This window comes from Pelophylax lessonae (genome assembly GCF_965119305.1).
Source record: "Pelophylax lessonae genome assembly, chromosome: 3".
Taxonomy (NCBI): Eukaryota; Metazoa; Chordata; class Amphibia; order Anura; family Ranidae; genus Pelophylax; species Pelophylax lessonae.
The window spans coordinates 215,825,950-215,845,887 of NC_138770.1; the positions used below are offsets into that span (position 1 = coordinate 215,825,950).

The 19,938-nt window shown below is 42.3% G+C and overlaps 1 protein-coding gene across 1 annotated transcript in view; it reads right to left on the minus strand.

Annotated features, from left to right (window-relative positions):
• Window positions 1-19,938, minus strand: part of HPS3 (HPS3 biogenesis of lysosomal organelles complex 2 subunit 1) — a 62,483-nt gene that overhangs the window by 22,046 nt on the left and 20,499 nt on the right. Inside the window, exons 7-12 of the mRNA XM_082249025.1 lie at window positions 18,846-18,927; window positions 14,850-15,004; window positions 9,167-9,272; window positions 7,124-7,305; window positions 4,225-4,399; window positions 94-324 (exon numbers count right to left, since the gene is read on the minus strand). Coding sequence (XP_082105151.1) covers window positions 94-324; window positions 4,225-4,399; window positions 7,124-7,305; window positions 9,167-9,272; window positions 14,850-15,004; window positions 18,846-18,927 — 931 coding nt within the window. The remainder of the gene's footprint in view (window positions 1-93; window positions 325-4,224; window positions 4,400-7,123; window positions 7,306-9,166; window positions 9,273-14,849; window positions 15,005-18,845; window positions 18,928-19,938) is intronic.

The window sequence follows — 19,938 nt, forward strand, 5'->3', positions numbered from 1 at the left end:
CATTGTTTAGTACCCAGCTAGTCATAAGAGAACATTTTCTGAACACAAGCTTGAAGCAGTTTCACCAACATTTTGTCACATTTGACGTCTCACCTCTGAATGACTCTGCATCTCCGCTTCATACTTCTGAAGATTATGCATTCTGAGTGCCATGGTCGCCTTTGTAAGAGAGATTATAGCTGAACACGTCACAGACTCTAATTTTTCCAAGAAATCCATTGCTTTAACTGGGCACACATTTACCATGCAAGGACTGCATAATACATTAGGCAACTGTTGTGGTTCTGTAGCTTTAAATATCTGCATTACCTTCAAAGCCGCTTCCTTAAAACAGAATAAAGAACACTTTTAGATCACTAAACCCTAAACAATGCCAACAGTAAACTTTACAAACAAATTTCATGGAATGGCTTTTAACAACATTTCCCCGCCTGCACTCCTTCAAGTTGTTGCACACAAAATGACTAAATGTCTATATACAAGAACATGCCGTGTACAGTCAATGAGTCAGTGGCAATGTAACATTAGGATGAGGAGATGGAGGGGGCTCTGGATAGTGGAATCTGGCCAGAGGTGATGTCCGCAATGGATTGGATACAGAACAGGCAAGCAGGTGTCTCAGCAGCACTAGGGCAGCAACTCCAAGAGGAAAGCAAACTCTGGTACAAAGAAGACAAACAGAAGGTTCCTCTAAGTGCAGAAAACAAAAGACTTATTGCCAAAGGATAAAAATGCGCTTACTAGCATTAAAATAAACCAGGCTCATCATAGGATGTGGCAAGGAATCAGATGACAGGTGGTCCCAGGGGTGGTCCAATGTGCAGGTTGATGGTGGAGATCCCAACTGACCAGCAGAGGGGGCCCCAGGAGAAAGAACCAGGAAGGACGGCTGTGCTGCTGGGACCAGTGTGGAACACAAATGCCGGTGGCAGTAGGTGTTTTGGAGCATTCAGTCCACTGAAGCCTTGAGGGTGAGGGTTATTGAGGCTATGTCCATAGATCTGTGCCAGAGGGAGACCTGCTGGATTTATTCTTTGGATGTTTTGTCTCACGGGGGGCTTAATGGGGAGCTGGAAGTGAGTCTGTCAATTTCACTTTTTCTATATAGTCATTTTGAGTGTTTCCTCCTGGTTCACCTATATCCCATATACACATAGTGGAGACTTTATTAACACGTATCTGTACTTGAAACTGCAAGTCCATATAGCTTATATGTACAGTGCCTTGCGAAAGTATTTGGCCCCCTTGAACTTTGCGACCTTTTGCCACATTTCAGGCTTCAAACAAAGATATAAAACTGTAATTTTTTGTGAAGAATCAACAAGTGGGACAAAATCATGAAGTGTAACAAAATTTATTGGATATTTCAAACTTTGTTAACAAATAAAAAACTGAAAAATTGGGCGTGCAAAATTATTCAGCCCCTTTACTTTCAGTGCAGCAAACTCTCTCCAGAAGTTCAGTGAGGATCTCTGAATGATCCAATGTTGACCTAAATGAGTAATGATGATAAATAGAATCCACCTGTGTGTAATCAAGTCTCCGTATAAATGCACCTGCACTGTGATACTCTCAGAGGTCCGTTTAAAGCGCAGAGAGCATCATGAAGAACAAGGAACACACCAGGCAGGTCCGAGATACAGTTGTGGAGAAGTTTAAAGCTGGATTTGGATACAAAAAGATTTCCCAAGCTTTAAACATCCCAAGAAGCACTGTGCAAGCGATAATATTGAAATGGAAGGAGTATCAGACCACTGCAAATCTACGTCTTCGTGGCCGTCCCTCTAAACTTTCAGCTCATACAAGGAGAAGACTGATCAGAGATGCAGCCAAGAGGCCCATGATCACTCTGGATGAACTGCAGAGATCTACAGCTGAGGTGGGAGACTCTGTCCATAGGACAACAATCAGTCGTATACTGCACAAATCTGGCCTTTATGGAAGAGTGGCAAGAAGAAAGCCATTTCTTAAAGATATCCATAAAAAGTGTTCTTTAAAGTCTGCCACAAGCCACCTGGGAGACACACCAAACATGTGGAAGAAGGTGCTCTGGTCAGATGAAACCAAAATCGAACTTTTTGGCAACAATGCAAAACGTTATGTTTGGCGTAAAAGCAACACAGCTCATCACCCTGAACACACCATCCCCACTGTCAAACATGGTGGTGGCAGCATCATGGTTTGGGCCTGCTTTTCTTCAGCAGGGACAGGGAAGATGGTTAAAATTAATGGGAAGATGGATGGAGCCAAATACAGGACCATTCTGGAAGAAAACCTGATGGAGTCTGCAAAAGACCTGAGACTGGGACGGAGATTTGTCTTCCCAACAAGACAATGATCCAAAACATAAAGCAAAATCTACAATGAAATGGTTCGCAAATAAACATATCCAGGTGTTAGAATGGCCAAGTCAAAATCCAGACCTGAATCCAATCGAGAATCTGTGGAAAGAACTGAAAACTGCTGTTCACAAACGCTCTCCATCCAACCTCACTGAGCTCGAACTGTTTTGCAAGGAGGAATGGGCAAAAATTTCAGTCACTGGATGTGCAAAACTGATAGAGACATACCCCAAGCGACTTACAGCTGTAATCGCAGCAAAAGGTGGCACTACAAAGTATTAACTTAAGGGGGATGAATAATTTTGCACGCCCAATTTTTTAGTTTTTTATTTGTTAAAAAAGTTTGAAATATCCAATAAATTTCATTCCACTTCACGATTGTGTCCCACTTGTTGATTCTTCACAAAAAATTACAGTTTTATATCTTTATGTTTGAAGCCTGAAATGTGGCAAAAGGTCGAAAAGTTCAAGGGGGCCGAATACTTTCGCAAGGCACTGTATAGACCCCACACACAGAGTGCTCTTTATCCATTTATTCATTACTGGTTGCATAAAATCCAGCTATATTTGTCACCTATACAATATCATGTTTCCCTTGTTTTAATGTGCGCCCTCTGCTGGTCATTTTTATATACATACTACATGTATACATATGTATATTTGCACTATTTTTTAAGGTCCTTTTTACTTTCATTGTCTGCCCTCTCTCTCATTTTTTTCTCCCCCCCCCCCCCCCCCACTGATCTACTGTATATGTGCCTTACTGGCATCTGTAGTTCGACTGGTCCCCCTTCAATCTTTTGTTTTTTTTTGTGCCACTTACCCGACGTTCTTTCAAATTTTTAATAATCCCATTTCACTGTACCACTCCCCTCAGTATGTATTTTTTCATATATAAATTTTATTTAGTTTTAATTTAGTATCTATATGTATTTATCACCTTTTACCTATGCCTTTTATGTAGAAATCTACATTCTGGGCTGCTGCTATCCTAGTTCCCATCCATAGTCTCACCTATGACCTCGCCCCCAGTGGGTATATAAAGACATGGCCATGTGTCTGAGTTATAGGCATGAAGAAAGAGCCAATCAACGCTCCGAAATGCGTACCGCCCCTTTGACACCACTTCCTGGAATTTGTGTACCACGCTGGTCCCAGCAGCATGGCCATCCTTTCTCCTGCGGCACCCTTCTGCTGGTCGGCTGGGATCTCCACCATCGAGCCTCACATTGGACCAACCCTGGGACCACCTGTCACTGGATTCCTTGCCACATCCTATGATGACCCTGTTTTTTTTTTTTTAATGCTAGTAAGCTTTTTTTAATCCTTTGGCAATAAGCCCCCGTTCACACTGGGGCGACGCTACTTCGCACCGCGACCTCCGAGGTCGCGGTGCGAGCAGCGCGCCGCGACCTCGGAGTGGCCGCCACGGACTTCATAACATTGAAGTCTATGGCGGTCGCCTCCTGGTCGCCCCAAAGAAGCTCCGGACCCTTTTTCTGAGTCGGAGCGACTTGTGTCGCTCCTATCAGAACGGGTCCGCAGCTTCCCTATGGGAGGCGACCTGCGGCGACCTGTGAGGCGACCAGGTCGCCTCACAGGTCGCCCCTGTGTGAACGGGGGCTTAAAGTCTTTTGTTGTCTGCACTTGGAGGCGCTGTTTGTTTTCTTTGTACCAGGTAATGTAACATTAACCTGGTACAAAGAAACGGTAACAGTAACATTATTATTATTCCTTAAATTCCTTGAAATGCTAAATAAGTATAGGCATTTCACTCTTGTGTTATTGACTACAGTTTAGTTTATGCAAATTTATCTCCTTTAAATTGTTTTACAATACTGTTTAACTTTGCTGATATGCATTAACAAAAATAAATGTATACCTCACTCAGTTGTTCCTCCAGCTCTTCACAAAGAGAATGTTTGAGGTAGAACATGAAGCCTTTTCCATTCTCCTGAGGAAAATCTTTGGAAAGAACGCGATCTATAACATCAGACATAGATAGGCAGGACATCTTGTAGTAAGGAAGTGCCAGATGGGATTTCTTGGTGTCCAATCTGAAGGCCGAGATAGTTACAGATAAAAAATAAACCTAAATTGTATTTTTTTTACTGTACAATTTTATGGTTCTAAACTGAACTCATGGCCACTCTCCCTATCTCTGGTCTCTACAGACATTTCGTTAAGCTGGTCATACACTGTAGGAATTTTAGCTGGCTTGTAATGAAAAAGTCAAAATTTTGTCAATGAGTGGCCCTGTCATCTGCTTCCTATCAGACATCCCTTGATGAAAAACTGAAAGGAGCTATATGGAAAATTGTTGACTGAAAAGAGGCTGCATCCAGTCAGAGATAGCCACTGTTTAGGTATTTTGACAGCCAGTGGGGATGGCTGTCGAAACACAATTGTTCACAATGGTAGATTCATCCACACATTCTGTAAACTGTGGATGGAGGAATAAACTATTATTTTTATTCAGCCTGCAGGATGAACAAGCATTATTGGTCAGTATATGGCCAACTTTGGAGAGAGACTATAAGCAAGCAATTAGGATCTGCTTATTTTGCAAATTAATTTACTAGTTGATGATCATCCACCATTTTGAAAAGCCCAATGCTAATGCATGCCACAGTAAAAATTGCCATATACAGTAGGAGTCCAAAAGGTCACCATATGGTTATAATTCTTTATCATACAAGTGCTGAACATGCCATATATCACTTTAGGCCTCCAAATACTATATTAGCTATATATACTAGACTATATTATTATTATATACAAATACTATATATATTACATCTGTGAAGACTAAAAACATTAAAGAACTTGATTATAATCCCTATACAGTATATGCTAAGTAATACATTTTTTTTTTAAAAAGAAAAAAGTCTTAAGTCATATAAAAACCCAACAACAAAAATGTAAGATCTTAGCAGCTAACCTGTCCTTAGAGGTTGTAGCTGCATTAGCTTTCTTTTTTTAGGTTTCCTTCTCTTTTTTACCTGTTAAAGCAGACAATAACAAACTTGCTGTTTTAGCATGACAATGCAAGCACACTGTAATGTGTTGAAGGTGGGAGCAAAATTGTTACCCCAGGCTGATTTCCTGAAGCACAAACAGATTCCCTCGCTTTATGCACAATGAAAAGTGTGGACTTGTTTTGTAGCTCACAGAAGAGAGTCGGGAAGACAGATTACATTCTTTGAAATTTTAACCTCCCTGGCGGTATGATTATGTCAGGAATTATATACCAAAAGCGGTACAATTCTTTTCATGGAAATTTGGCGTTATGTATTATAGGCCTACAATTCTTAGTAATTACTGACTTAAACCTGACCAAAACAAGACTCTAGTAGACATCCCAGATGTGATAAATTTGAAACACAAACACGTGAATTATAATCGAATCAATAATATTATTTTATTATTTAATATATAATATATATAATAAAATTATATTATTGATTAGATTATAATTCATGCATTATATATTATATATAGATATATGTGTGTGTGCATATATATATATATAATTTAATATTATGTTACTTAATTCCTACAGCTCTATTTTAAACAAAGGGAAATTTTCCAAATACTCAATTTTCCTTAGTGGTCATACAGGTTTAAAAATCATAAATAATTTGCTCTCCATTGCCAAATCATTGACTTTTTTCATTTGCCTTCACAAAGTTTTTTCTAACTGCACTAATAACTATACAAAATGTAGGATTTATAGGAAGTTTTATAACCAGTATTTTTTTTTTCCATGTAACTGCTGCTACTTACAACTAATTCAAAACTGCTTCACAGAGTTACTTAACAAATGATGCAACTCAGTGCCGATAACATCTCAGTAATATCTTAAAAAACTATTAGGGGAACATCTTATATACCATTAGCTAGGTATATTGGGTACAAGCTCTACTTTACCTATATATTTTATGTAAAAGCTATAAATTCCAAATCACTGACTTTTGACAATCGGTTGTAATGCGATTGTTACAATGCCATCCATTTTTTTTTAATGAAGACATAAAGTCTCAGGTAAACATGTTATTAGGGTGGGTTTTGATGGTTGGTAAATTTAGGTTCGAAGATGAAAAATCTGATACTAATATTTTTAGGTAAACGGGATCCAGGGAATCTTTTGAAAAGCCAGAGTCCATTGAAAATGTCTTTTGAGGTGAAATAAAAGAGAGAGAGTTTCCATCTTTTTAACTGGAAGATAGCAATTTAGATTAAGGTTGAGTCAAAAGACAGTGATTTCAAATGTGAAGCTCCTTTGAAAAGTATGGTATATAGGTAAAGTAGAGCTCATAGCGTGTATAGTTAATGCTATATACCAAACTGTGGTCTGAGGGCCAGAGGCTGCCCTTTGCTTGCCTTTATCTGGCCCTTGTGGCACTATACCTCTCGCTGATACAAGACACCATTTCTTCCACTGACAGCACTAACGGGGCACTATTCCTCCCTATACCAATGATGGGGTACTTATTCTCCTTAATACCAGATGTTTACTCCCACTGATGCCAGGAAAATGTCCACTCCCTCTGGCCAAAGTCAGGACCCCCTAGAGCTTGAAGGACAATAAACTGGCCCTTTGATTAGAATGTTTGGAGATCCCTGGTATATACAATATTCTCTTCATAAGAGAATATTGAAGAGTTATGGTCTCTGAGTGACACCTTCTAAATGAGTAAATAAGAGTGGATTTTTTTTCTTTTTTGTTTTAAAGGGGAATGTATTTACATACTTTAATAATTTATTGAGAGATTACCAACCTGCTGAAACAGTCCCCTAAGTGGGCACAACTCTCTCTAAAAGCTGCCTCCAGCTCTTCTTTATCTCCTGAGGTTACCATATCTGGATTCATTAGTGCAGATTTCAGCAACAGGTGAGCCTCACTGAGAAGATGGATACTGCCCTGAGTCTTCACAGTGTCATATCTCTTACTGTATTCCACCTAGTGAAAGGCAAAAAAGATGGAAATAGCTAGAAAACATTTTTAATTATTTTAGTTACTACGGTTTAAATCATTGCCTGATTCAACAAATCATGTTTTGGACCCCTGTACTGAATACATTTATACAGCAGAGCACCATTCCATTTTTTTTTGCAGCTGGGGGGGGCTGGAGGGGGACACTCCACTTGTACAATCTTTCGCATTACTTTGTTGTTTGTGAATCTAAAGGTTTGTCATGAGTTGTAATCAGTTGTAATGAGTGTGGGCAGCTTTACTCTCTTCTTGGCCTGGCTGAGCCCAAGCATTCTTGTAATAATTTTTATTTCATTCTCTCTAATGAATCCCTAATAGGCATTAGAGATGGGCTCAGCCATGTTCGGGATCCCAGTCCCAACCCACCTGCCTGATCCCGCCAGCAAGCGGACACTGCACACTGCTAACCACAAGCAGCGAGACATTTCCCGCTCCACAGCTGCACAGACCAGGAAATGCCTCACTGCCTGTTATTAGCGGTGTGCAGTGTTGGCTTGGTGAGATCAGACAGGTGGGTTGGGACTAGGATCCCGAATACCTCTGAGCCCATCTCTAATAGACATACAGAAGGATCCTTCTTTACAACTCTTTATCAAAGTTAAAGCTGCATGCTTCATGGAATTTTAAGAGATGAATGGTGACAACTTCTGCAGGGTGAAGTGATGTTCTCAGCGGAGCCAAGCAGCTCCCCAGAAGTGTAATGCAGAACATTACACAGATTCAGCAGGGGTTTTGGACTCCGTAAATATTTCAAAGAGAACAGAATAAAACATTTTGTTGGCATTGAAACCTCCTTGCTATTTAAAGTGGAACATTAGTCAGAAAATGAAGTACTGTTAGATCACTTCAGGCTTGTCCCTTTTGCAGGTATGGCTATGTGTCTCTACTGTTTAAAATCAGTAATACGCTGTCTCACCCTGCTCTGCACATGCTCAGTTGCTCTCCATTTTTAGACACTGCTGAGTTTGTAGAGGCCAAAATGAGGACAGCCTTAAAGTGGAATTTAACCCTCCTATCCTTTACAGCCAAGGAAGCTGCTTCTGAGGACACAAACAAATGTGACAGTTGGCAATCCCGGCATTCCAGGAATGTAACTATTTCGAGTTGAGTTTGATGGGTTTAGGTAGGCTTTGTGATTTGCTGCCGGTGCTCTGGGCTTCAGCAAAATGGCAGCCTCCAGCAAGAAGAAACAGGAGCAATGCTGGAGCCAATTTACAGCACACACTCATTTGGGTAGCATATTTATTCATGTGGAATGTACGTTTCCTTGCTAAAGAAATTTTTTTTTTTTTTTTTTATCAAGTTGCTATGGGTAAAGTTCCGCTTTAAGATTTCATAAGTTATGCTACCTTTTTTTTGTAACTCAACTCAAATAGTACTAAAATATAAGCCTGCATTGAAAGGAATACAAGGTTTCTGTTGCTTAAATGCAGTTTTCTGGCTGTCCCAAAAACTGAAAGGATTTACTACTTACTAAAGAACTTAACTGGAATGAGTATGTACTGTATATAGGGAGATTTGACTTAACTAGACCTGCTGTATATACTACAGGTTTCCTTTCAGTGAAGAGTGTACATTTTCTCACAACAGACAACATTTTAATATAAGGGCCAGCTTTTTTAGGCTTTTGGACATGCTTTCGATACCAATTTGAGATGATTTATTGATAGCTACATTTTACTTGATTCATACTGCTTGCGCATTCCTGTTGACTTATACTTATATGGGAGAGAGGAACAGTTCTCATGAGAACAAAAGCCTTTGACTCTGGGCCTAAACCTGGGAGTATGCCTTCTAGTATTCTTGTTTATTTTGAAGGAGTATATACCATTTCTCTGTAGAGCTGGACAGTTGGTGTAGTGCTCACAATATAGAGATTCCAGCCATGTTCTGTTTCTGATGGAACCTTTGTCTTTGTACTTCCTGACTTTCCGCTACAATGTAAAAAAAAAAAAAAATAAATATACATATACATACATACATACACACACACACACACACACACACACACACACACACACACAGTAAAACCTTGGATTGCGAGCATAATTCGTTCTGGAACTATGCTTGTAATCCAAAGCACTCTTATATCAAAGCGAATTTCCCCATAAGAAATAGTGGAAACTCAGATGATTCGTTCCACAAGTCCTTCAGTTTATAGTCTATATACAAAGATTATAGCAATGTGATAGGTTGTGTAACCATAAAATGTCCATCCACAATATGCAGCCTTCCCAAGGGGATTAGAAGCAAAATCTAGCAGAGCTACAGAATATAAGAGAGATGAGAGGCGCCTCTAAGTGTAGCAATATGGTTACATTTAATGAAGGTTCAACATTTAGCAACTCACATGGTTGATGATTAAAATAGGCACACCTAAGTATGCAGGTATCCGGGGTAAAGCTGTCCACGTAGACCAGAGGTGGGGAACCTACGTCCCGGGGGCCGTATGTGGCCCTCAAAGTCATTTGGTCCGGCCCCCCGTGCAGCTGAGTCTGTGTCTCAGCTGATCTGTCAGAATGGAGCCAATGCTTCCTGTATAGTTCCGGCTCTGTTCTGACAGTCTGAGTGAGTCACAGGCGGAGTGATATCAAATGCACTCCGCCTGTGACCAATACAGGAAACATTGCCTCTTCCTCCAGCGCGGCGCCGCTGCTAGCCAGCATTTCCCGCCAGCAGCACACACAGCAGTACCAGCTAGAGCCAGCAGTACCAGCCAGAGCCAGCAGTACTCACAGCAGTATAAGCCAGAGCCAGCAGTACCCACAGCAGTATAAGCCAGAGCCAGCAGTACCCACAGCAGTATAAGCCAGAGCCAGCAGTACCCACAGCAGTATAAGCCAGAGCCAGCAGTACCCACAGCAGTATAAGCCAGAGCCAGTAGTACCCACAGCAGTATAAGCCAGAGCCAGTAGTACCCACAGCAGTATAAGCCAGAGCCAGCAGTACCCACAGCAGTATAAGCCAGAGCCAGCAGTACTCAGAGCAGTATAAGCAAGAGCCAGCAGTACCCACAGCAGTATAAGCCAGAGCCAGTAGTAACCACAGCAGTACCAGCCAGAGTCAGCAGTACCCACAACAGTAACAGCCAGCAGTACCTACAGCACAGTACCCACAGCAGTACCAGCCAGCAGTACCCACAGCACAGTACCAGCCTGAGCCAGCAGTACCCAAGGCAGTACCTACAGCACAGTACCAGTCTGAATCAGCAATACCCACAGCAGTACCAGCCTGGGCCAGCAGTACCAGCCAGCAGTACCCACAGCATAGTACAAGCCAGCAGTACCAGCCTGAGCCAGCTGTACCCACAGCAGTACCAGCCAGCTGTACCCACCAGCAGTACCAGCCAGCTGTACCCACCAGCAGTTCTTTTCAAAACTTACCACCACAAAGTCGACTGTGCTCCAGACTGACCGAACGCAAACCTGGAAAACTAGTTGCGAGTAGCAACATCATCAATACCAGCTAACATCACACACCTCACCAAAGAGAAGCAGTTGCAGCCATCACATTAGGGGTGAGTTAATTTTTGACCAAATATAACAGGCACATTTTTAAGTTGATAATTTTGTACGGCCCCCGAATGATTTTATAAATACCCAAATGGCCCTTGGCAGAAAAAAGGTTCCCCACCCCTGACGTAGACCATCTTCTGAACCACCGACTCTCACCACTGTCAGTCTGCAATCGTGACCGGGAAGAATAGCCTGCAGTAGAGTGATCTGAAAGTGAGGCTTTGAATCACTCGTGGAGTGCAGCGTGAAAGGGATGATGAGGATGGTCTATGTGGACAGCTTTACCCCAGATGCCTGCATTCTTAGATGTGCCTGTTTTAATCATCAACCATGTGAGTTGCTAAATATTGAACCTTCATTAAATGTAACCATATTGCTACACTTTAGAGGCTCCTCTCTTTTTTATACATGACGCTACTTGTATATGAAGACATCGCTTGTATATCATGTCAAAATTTATTTAAAAAATGTGCTTGTCTTGCAAAGCGCTCTCAAACCAAGTTACTCACACACACACACACATACACATATTAGGTAAAAAACGTAATTTACAAAATAAAAACAACAGTAGTAATATAAATAAAAAAAATACAAACATTATATGTTGCTAGACATTTAGGCCCCTTTCACATGAGGCGGACTCTGTTTTGTTCAGCAGGGGATCTGTCTGTTGATCCCCTGCTAATCATAGCAGAGAAGGCACATAAGAGGTCCGTGTCCACTCAGTTTCTGCAGAGGAGACACGTACAGAGGCCACTGTGCTCTATGGTTGGCCGAGTGTAAACAGACTCTGCTGTCTCTTTAAACCCAACGGCCCTCTGATGCGCCTACAGGGAGGAGAACAGAACCCCTTCTGTTTGTTTTTAGTGGACCAGATCAGAGGTAGGTGGGTCTTAACAGACAAGTCTGTTTACACCCACTGGTCTATAGGTGTGAATAGACTGTCTAATCAGGTCTTGAAAAACTATCCTATTACGGAGATTTCCCTTCACTTCCTGCCCCGTAGCCAAACAGGAAGTGAGGGGAAATCCCTGCAAATTAGAGGAATCCCTTGGGGCCCCCCAGATGCCCATTGAAAGATTTCCCCTCTATTACTTTTCTGGGGACAACCCAACATTTGGGATTTTCTTTTAAATTTCACTTTCAATGGTAATGGTAAACAGGACAAATAAAATAAAGAGGGTGAATTTCCCTACCAGAGCACAGACAGCAATACAAATGACAAGATTTCCGATCCCTCTCCACTCTATCCAAAATAAAAAATAATAAAAATGTTGCCTTGACTGCTGCAAAGCATAGGCCCATTTATGAGCAGCTAATTAACCAATACCTTGCCCCCCAAAAAGACACAGAAGCTGATTAAGTTGTAAAAATAGGGCAAGGCCACAGCTTTATTGAACTTTGCAAAAGTAACAACTTTCCAAATGTACCAAACAACAGTGCCAGTCACGGTTATACTGTGAGCACCCGACAATGCCAGTCACAGTTCTACCGTGAGCACCCATAAAACATGAACTTACATAGTCTAAGAGGCCTGCCCTTACCATTAGTGCCAGACAGACATTAGACTGACCCCAGAATTTAACTTAGTCCATAAAGCAACATCAATTGCTGGCAAGGTCAAAACCACCAATAAAGCTGTGACAAAACATCACAACGGGAGGGGGGGTGGTCAACTCTTGTAACAGCTGAATCTCCTCAGAGCAGTTGGATTTGCCCCAGTGTAGCCTTTTCCTAGAGTTCAGGCTCCACCCAGTCACCTCAGGTCTTTGTAGCCAATCCCAAGTGATGCCATGCTTCCAGCAGTCAAGGCTCCCTTTCCCTAAAGGCGGTTCAAGGGGCCTTCATTAGTTCTACTTTAAGCAAGCCATAGGTTATAGAATTTTCTTTCCTTTTACCATGGGTGGAAGGAAAGAAATTTGCTCGATTTCCCCATCAACACAGTCTATGTTAATAAACCTTCCGCAGCACTACTGTATTCCCTGCCAGCGGAACACAATGATCACTGCTAGTGGCTATAGCCCCTGGCAGTGATTGCATGCAAAAAATATCCTGTTGTTTGTACTGAAGTCTATCAATGGATCGACTTTAGTACAACCAGCCTGCCCATAGATGGATCAAATAGACACATTTCTCCACATGCACTGTATTCTGCTGGAGCTAGACACACTATCATTTTTTTAACCTATCTGGAGTTCAACTGTTATGGCCCACCCAGCTGTTCCTTCAGAGCCCTGTGCCGTAAGCGGAGTGAAGTCATCGCGGCTTTGGCCAGTCACAGAGCGTCCACATGCTAGCACAATATGGCATTACTTTGCAGGGTACAACAAAAAAAAATGTCCAGCGGTTTACAACAGCTTTAAGACTAAATAAAATACACTTCTTAAAATTATTTTTCTCCTTTTTATTTGGGTAAATATGATTATACAGTCTCCTATCCAGCCAAGATTTGAAACACCGGTCTCCTTTTAAAATGTGAATTGTATGACTTTTTGGTTTACTGGCTTAAACCCATTGTTTACAGAATTCAATGAGCCATCAGATCACAAATTTATACCTTATCAATATCTTACAGATTGTTTTCTGCAGAAAGAAACCACAGTCCAAAGACAGATGGTAGGTTTGATAGACGGTGTGAATCTCGGCCAGTTCAACGATCAACTTGGGTACAACAGTCCTGCTGTATTTTACATGTGATTATCACTAGCGGCTGTTATAGCCTCTAGAAAAAAATCAATCAGTTCTCTCATCAGGGACAGCTTCCACTGCCGAGAGAACACAATGGCTCCATGGGAGGGATTAGGGATTTCCCTGTCATGACTGTCTGTGTTGATGGGGGAATCGAGGGACTTTCTTTCCTGCAACCCGTCGATGGAAGCAGTGGTCTTTCTACAGGGGACTAATATGACCTATGCTGAGGCAGCTGTAATACTCTGGTAAAAAGGAAAGGGAATGGCTACATCCAGATTCAGTCCAGATTTGCAGAACTGTGAGAACCATAGAGACTATATATATATATATATATATATATATATATATATATATATATATATATATATATATACACATATATATACACATATACACACAATAAACATTCTTATACTAACAAAGTTGTTTTAGGGCCCTTTCACATGATCAGATCGATCAGGTATGCTTGTCCGTCACCCATTCTCTAGGAGGGGGATGTATCCGCTGATACCCACCTTGCATCAGATAAGATCCGCTGAAAACAGAGGGATGGTGATGTGTTTGCCATCCGTCTAGCAGATCAGATGGGATTGGATGAAAACGGACAGGCTGTCTGTTTTCATTTGATCTCCCCATAGAGGAAAATGGTACTGTGACCGGTCCGTCTCTGCACAGTGAGTGGAGATGGACCTGTCATCCGCCTGCTCAGCAGGGATAAATGGAACGATCCCGGCTGAGCAAGCGGAGTCCGTCAAAACAGATCTGCCCTGTATGAAAGGGGCCCTATTGTGAAACTACACTTATGTTTTGCAGTTGTTTAATCACAAAATAGTGCTTTGTTTATTTCCAAATAATTTACTGCCGGTTCACACTTCTGCGGATGCGCTGATGGCATGTAATTCGGAGCGCACTGCTCCTTCATTACATGCGACCTCCTGTGTGGATTCGAGTTCAGCCATACACTTTGTATGGCTGAATTCGCAGCGCATCCGCAGCAAACTCGCACATGAGGCATTTTTTGAGCCGCCTCAGAATCGGATCGCATGGTGGTTCACACTTGTGCGATCCGATTCTGTGCGTACTTGCAGATCGCACTGCGATATGCGATCAAACTGGGGGTGTCATTAACATTTAATTGACACCCCCTGCGTATCGCATATGGCAGTGTGAACTGCCAGATGTGCGGATGCGATGCGGGATCACGCTGCATATTCGCAGCGTTCCCGCATCGCACAAGTGTGAACCGGCACTTAACGTTTAAAAAAAAAAAAAAAAAAAAAATGGAAAAGTAAGCTTTAAACTTACGACAATCTCTTTGAATTCTTCCTCTTTTCTGGCACATCTTCAATATCTGCCTTTGTCAAGATAACTATATAATTGTTAAAGTGCTGAATGCCTTTCAGTCCTATAAAGAGCTGCATTCTTAGTGTGCAAACATCCATAGAGACAGGTGGGCAAGTCTGGGAACACAACAGAAACATTATTAGTCTTTGTGGAATGCAGACAGAAATACAGCTATATATTAAACCACCTACCCTTAAAGAACACTCCTACAAAACATCATTTTGGAACATAAAACCTGTCTTTAATATTTTAAATTGTCAGAAATATTAAATGTCACTTGTGCCACTAGGTAACAGCTGTCCTGCCTGTGAACAATGAAAAAATCATACAGAATAACTTTGGTTGTACATATGGTCAAAAAGTCAGGCAACGCCTGAAAAGGTGCGTAAACAAGAACAATTGTAACAGACATATATGATTAGAACTGGTCAAGAAGTGAGGAATGAAGGTTGGAGCATTGCCAAACACCCAAAAGGTACCCCTAATGGGAACATACTGTGGCGTGGGGTGAAGGCAACACGACCGGTGGCAGGCTATAATAGGAACAGTCATATTAGGAGAGTGTGGGCTCAAGAGTAAAGTTATAATCCATAGTGGCAAGATCAAAAATACAGGGTCAGTATAGTAGAGTACTAAGAGGAGGTTGGGAAGGGGAGGTAGGGACAGATTGAATGGTAGAGCTATTGATGCGGAATTAGGGGGAACAGGGTGTGTTTAAGTATCAGCAATTTATATAGCCATTGATAAGGAGAGTGGTCATCTAACATTCCTAACGGGGGGAATTCAAGAGGGCATGAGAGACCTGAGAGACTACCGAGATAGGGGGTAATAGTGGAATGGTAGGGTTAGGACTGGCTAGGAAATAGGACCAGAGCCAGTTGGATGTGAGGGGGGTAGGGAGATGAGGGGAGTAAAGATAAGGTGCGGGGGAAGGGAGTAGGGGAAAGGGGGGCAGAGAGGGGGGGGAGAGTAGGGGGTGGGGGGCAGGGGGGAAGGAAGGCAGAGGGTAGGAAAGAGGGATTGAGGGAAGGAGGAGACCCTCTAGAGGTGGGAGAGGGGTAGATGTGTTAGTAGATTTGGGAGATCACCAATGTGTTTATGGACGCAATAGGAACTCCTTAAAGCTAGAAGATAAAAAGTGAGTTACCCAAGGGTTCCAGAGTTATTCGAACTTTGAGATTCTGTCAAGTAGAACTGCCTCTATCTTGTCATGAATCAGGGCTTGGGTGATTCTATGTTTAGTAGCTAATGTGCATAGGGTAGGGGATTTCCAGGCTTTTGCAATGGTTTGTTTGGCAGTAGGGGTGATGCAGAGTAGTAGTTTGAATTGGCGGTGGGTTAAAGTAGGGCTCAGGGGAGCTATTGTTGGGTTCGGTAACAATGATGCGTCAAAAAGCGTTGAGAGGATGGAAAAGATTTCGGACCAGAAGGTTCATGCAATGGGTTATTCCCACCAGATATGCCGGTGTGTTCCTGTCTCTCTGCAACCTTGGAAGCAATGTGGTGAGTATTGTGGGAGGTACCACCTGGTGAGGACCTTATAGTTGGTTTCTAGTGTAACAATGTTCGGCGAAGAGGGCTTGTCAAACGGATGCCCAGTTGGCATGGTCAAGTGTGAGGGCCTGTGCCATATCTTAACATAACAAGAAACACATTGAAATAGAGGTAACCAGTCAGATTCTAGCTTGTGATCTAACCTGTGCTAAGGGTCCAGTATACTGTATCATTGGATCATAGCAAGCTTTCAAAAGTGAGAGGTATCCTGCATACCTTGTATAAAAAAAAAAAAAAAAAAATCTGTTTACTTACCTATTTTTATTCTGGTCTGGTCACATGAGTCTGCAGCCCTGGCTTCCCTGTAAGGGGGTGCTGGATAAAGGCTGTAAACTCCCAGAGCCTTGATGTCACCCATAATCTCCTATGGCTGAGCCGTTGATGGTGCTCCCTCCTGTTCCCTGCAGCCACCATTACAGGGGAGCCGCAGATGCAGAATCACATGACAAGACTGGAGAGGAATAAAAATAGGCAAGTACACACATCTTTTCATTAGACAAAGGTATGCAGAATAGGTAAGTGGAGGGGGGGGGGGGGCATTTTTAAGAATAGTTAGAGTTAAGCTGGCCATTGAGGGTGCGAATCTTGGCCGATAACCAGCCTGTCAGATTTTTCATGCGGTTATTGCCAGCAGTTATACCTGCTAGCAATAATCACTGCGTGTTCTCCCAGCCGCAATGGCTCCCCCCGCTGCAAGAACACAATAGCTGCACAGGAGAGATTCCCCCACCAACACTGACTGACCACAGGTTGCAGGGAAGAAAATCGCTTCATCTTTGGCCGGCTTTAGCCTTTTCCTCTCCTTTAAAAGCGTATTAAACCCAAAACCAAAAATGTGCTACACTATATTACCAAAAGTATTGGGACACCTGCCTTTACACGCAAATGAAGGTTTAGGAGTGTCTATGGAAATGTTTGACCATTCTTCCAGAAGCGCATTTGTGAGGTCAGGCACTGATGTTGGACGAGAAGGCCTGGCTCACAGTCTCCACTCTAATTCCTCCCAAAACGTGTTCCATCAGGTTGAGTTCAGGACTCTCTGCAGGCCAGTCAAGTTCCTCCACTCTAAACTCGCTCACCCATGTCTTTATAGACCTTGCTTTGTGCACTGGTACAAATCATTTAGTGGAGGGGGGGGGATTATGGTGTGGGGTTGGGCTTGGCCCCTTAGTTCCAGTGAAGGGAACTCTTAAGGTGTCAGCATACCAAGACATTTTGGACAATTTCATGCTCCCAACTTTGTGGGAACAGTTTGGGGTTGGTCTTCCTTTTCCAACATGACTGCACACCAGTGCACAAACAAGGTCCATAAATACTTGGATGAGTGAGTTTAAAGTGGAGGAACTTGACTGGTCTGCACCTCAACCAGATAGAACACATTTGGGAAGAATTGCAGCGGAGACTGCGAGCCAGGCCTTCTTGTCCACATCAGTACCTGACCTCACAAATGCGCTTCTGGAAGAATGATCAAACATTCCCATAGACACACTCCTAAACCTTGTGGACAGCCTTCCTGGAAGAGTTGAAGCGGTTATAGCTGCAAAGAGTGAGCCAACTAAATTTTGAACCCTACAGACAAACTGGAATGCCATTAAAGTTCATGTGCGTGTAAAGGCAGGCGTCCCAATACTTTTGGTAATATATTGTATATTGCAGCTTACCAATCTTTAGACGTGGTGGCTGCATTAGCTTTCTTTTTTAACTCTGTTTTCAGCTGGCGATCTGGCCAGTAATACACGTCCTGCAATACAGTGCCCCCCACTCTGGATGAAGGAGCACAGGGGTGTTTGTAATTTTGTGGGGAGTGGAGTGCTAGATGGACTAGCAGATTTAGATACACTAATAAACTGAAGCTGAATTTCAGCTTCCATTTGTAAGCGACAGGTTTTTTTTTTTTTCCTTTTAAGGATAAAAAAGAGGTTTTACATAAATAAATACTGGTAATTGTATGTACCCATGTCAGGGGTAAATGGTTTATCTCATCAATCTAACTGCTAAATCTGCAAGAGAGATTGTTCTGTTGAAAAACAGACTTCCTGGCCAGATCACCAGGTGAAAATAAGGGAGAGAAAAACAAAAAACTACTGCAGCCATCACATCTAAGAATTAAAAAGCTGCAATATAACAAATATTTGCTTTAAATACTTTTTAATACTACTTTACTGTCACGGTTAAATAATGCTTTTAATCTGTCAGACATTGAAAAAAAAAAAAAAAAGAAACTGACCCACAAAGCCAAACTAATGAAAAAAATTAAAAAGGGTCAGTGTTCAAACAATATCCTGGGCAAGTCAATCATGCTAATGTTAAACAAAGACTACTTTGCTGGTAACATCTACATCCCACAGAACAGATAAACTACCATAGTATGAAGCATGATTTATCTAATCACAAGTTACATACCTTCATAGTTGTGTCAATATAAGGATCTTCCTCCCGAACTGCTACTGCACTGCATCTTACAGTGAAACACTGCAAATTATTCCTGTACAAAGACAGAATAGTGAAAATTATTTGTGCTATGTATTAAAAATCTGCATCAGATCTTTTTAAGATGTAAAATTAGGCAATAGACTTTCAGATAAATGTAGTTCTTTTTGGGCTCCTCTAATCAATGGAGCAGTTGTTGATTGCCTTGGACTGATCAGGGTCCCACAGGCTGCAGGCTTGACTGCTGCTCCCTGCCTTCTGGAAACCTCAGGAATATAGGAGTGGAGCAGGTCAAATGAGAACTCTTAATATTTATGTGGTCTCAGCCAATCCCTGGGGAGGTGTGCCCAGTAAAGGACATACTGGGGCTGGAGCAGTCGGGGGTTCTTGTCCTGGAGAAGAAGTTCCCAGCCTTGAGGGTTTCTGCCCTCCCAGGCAGCCCAGCTGAACATTACCTAAGCTTTATCGAGGTCTCAGCTATGCTGGGGGCTGGCTGACTTCCATGCACCTCTTTTAATCCTTTCAATTTTCAGTTTTTCTGATACAGGGATGGGGACACTGGGCGTTACCTGCTGGTGTCTCACTTATGCCTCGTTTCCACTGAGTGGATCGGTTCGGGTCAGTTCGGTACGGTATGCTAATTTGAGTGTTTCCATTATGAAAGTGGCCCATACAACCGAACCAAACCGCACCATTCTTGGTCCTGCTTCAGATGTAGGGCCATAGGAAATGGTACGGTACGGTTAGGGCGGAGCTACTGGCGTCACACGATAGATTCCACTGATTGGCAGACAGGAAAACTTCAATGCTACACACACACACACACACACACACACACACACATCATAGGTTGAACTGGATGGACTGATGTCTTTTTTCAACCTCACTAACTATGTAACTATGGAACTAATGCTCACGTCAAATGAAAGAGCAAATCAAACACCTCATTTGGTATAAACCCCGCATGGTCCCTGGTGTCCCGACTTGCAGTGGAAACGCTCACCTGAATAGGCCGGACCATTCTAACCCTTCCAAACTGTACTGACCTGTACCGTTCCGCTCAGTG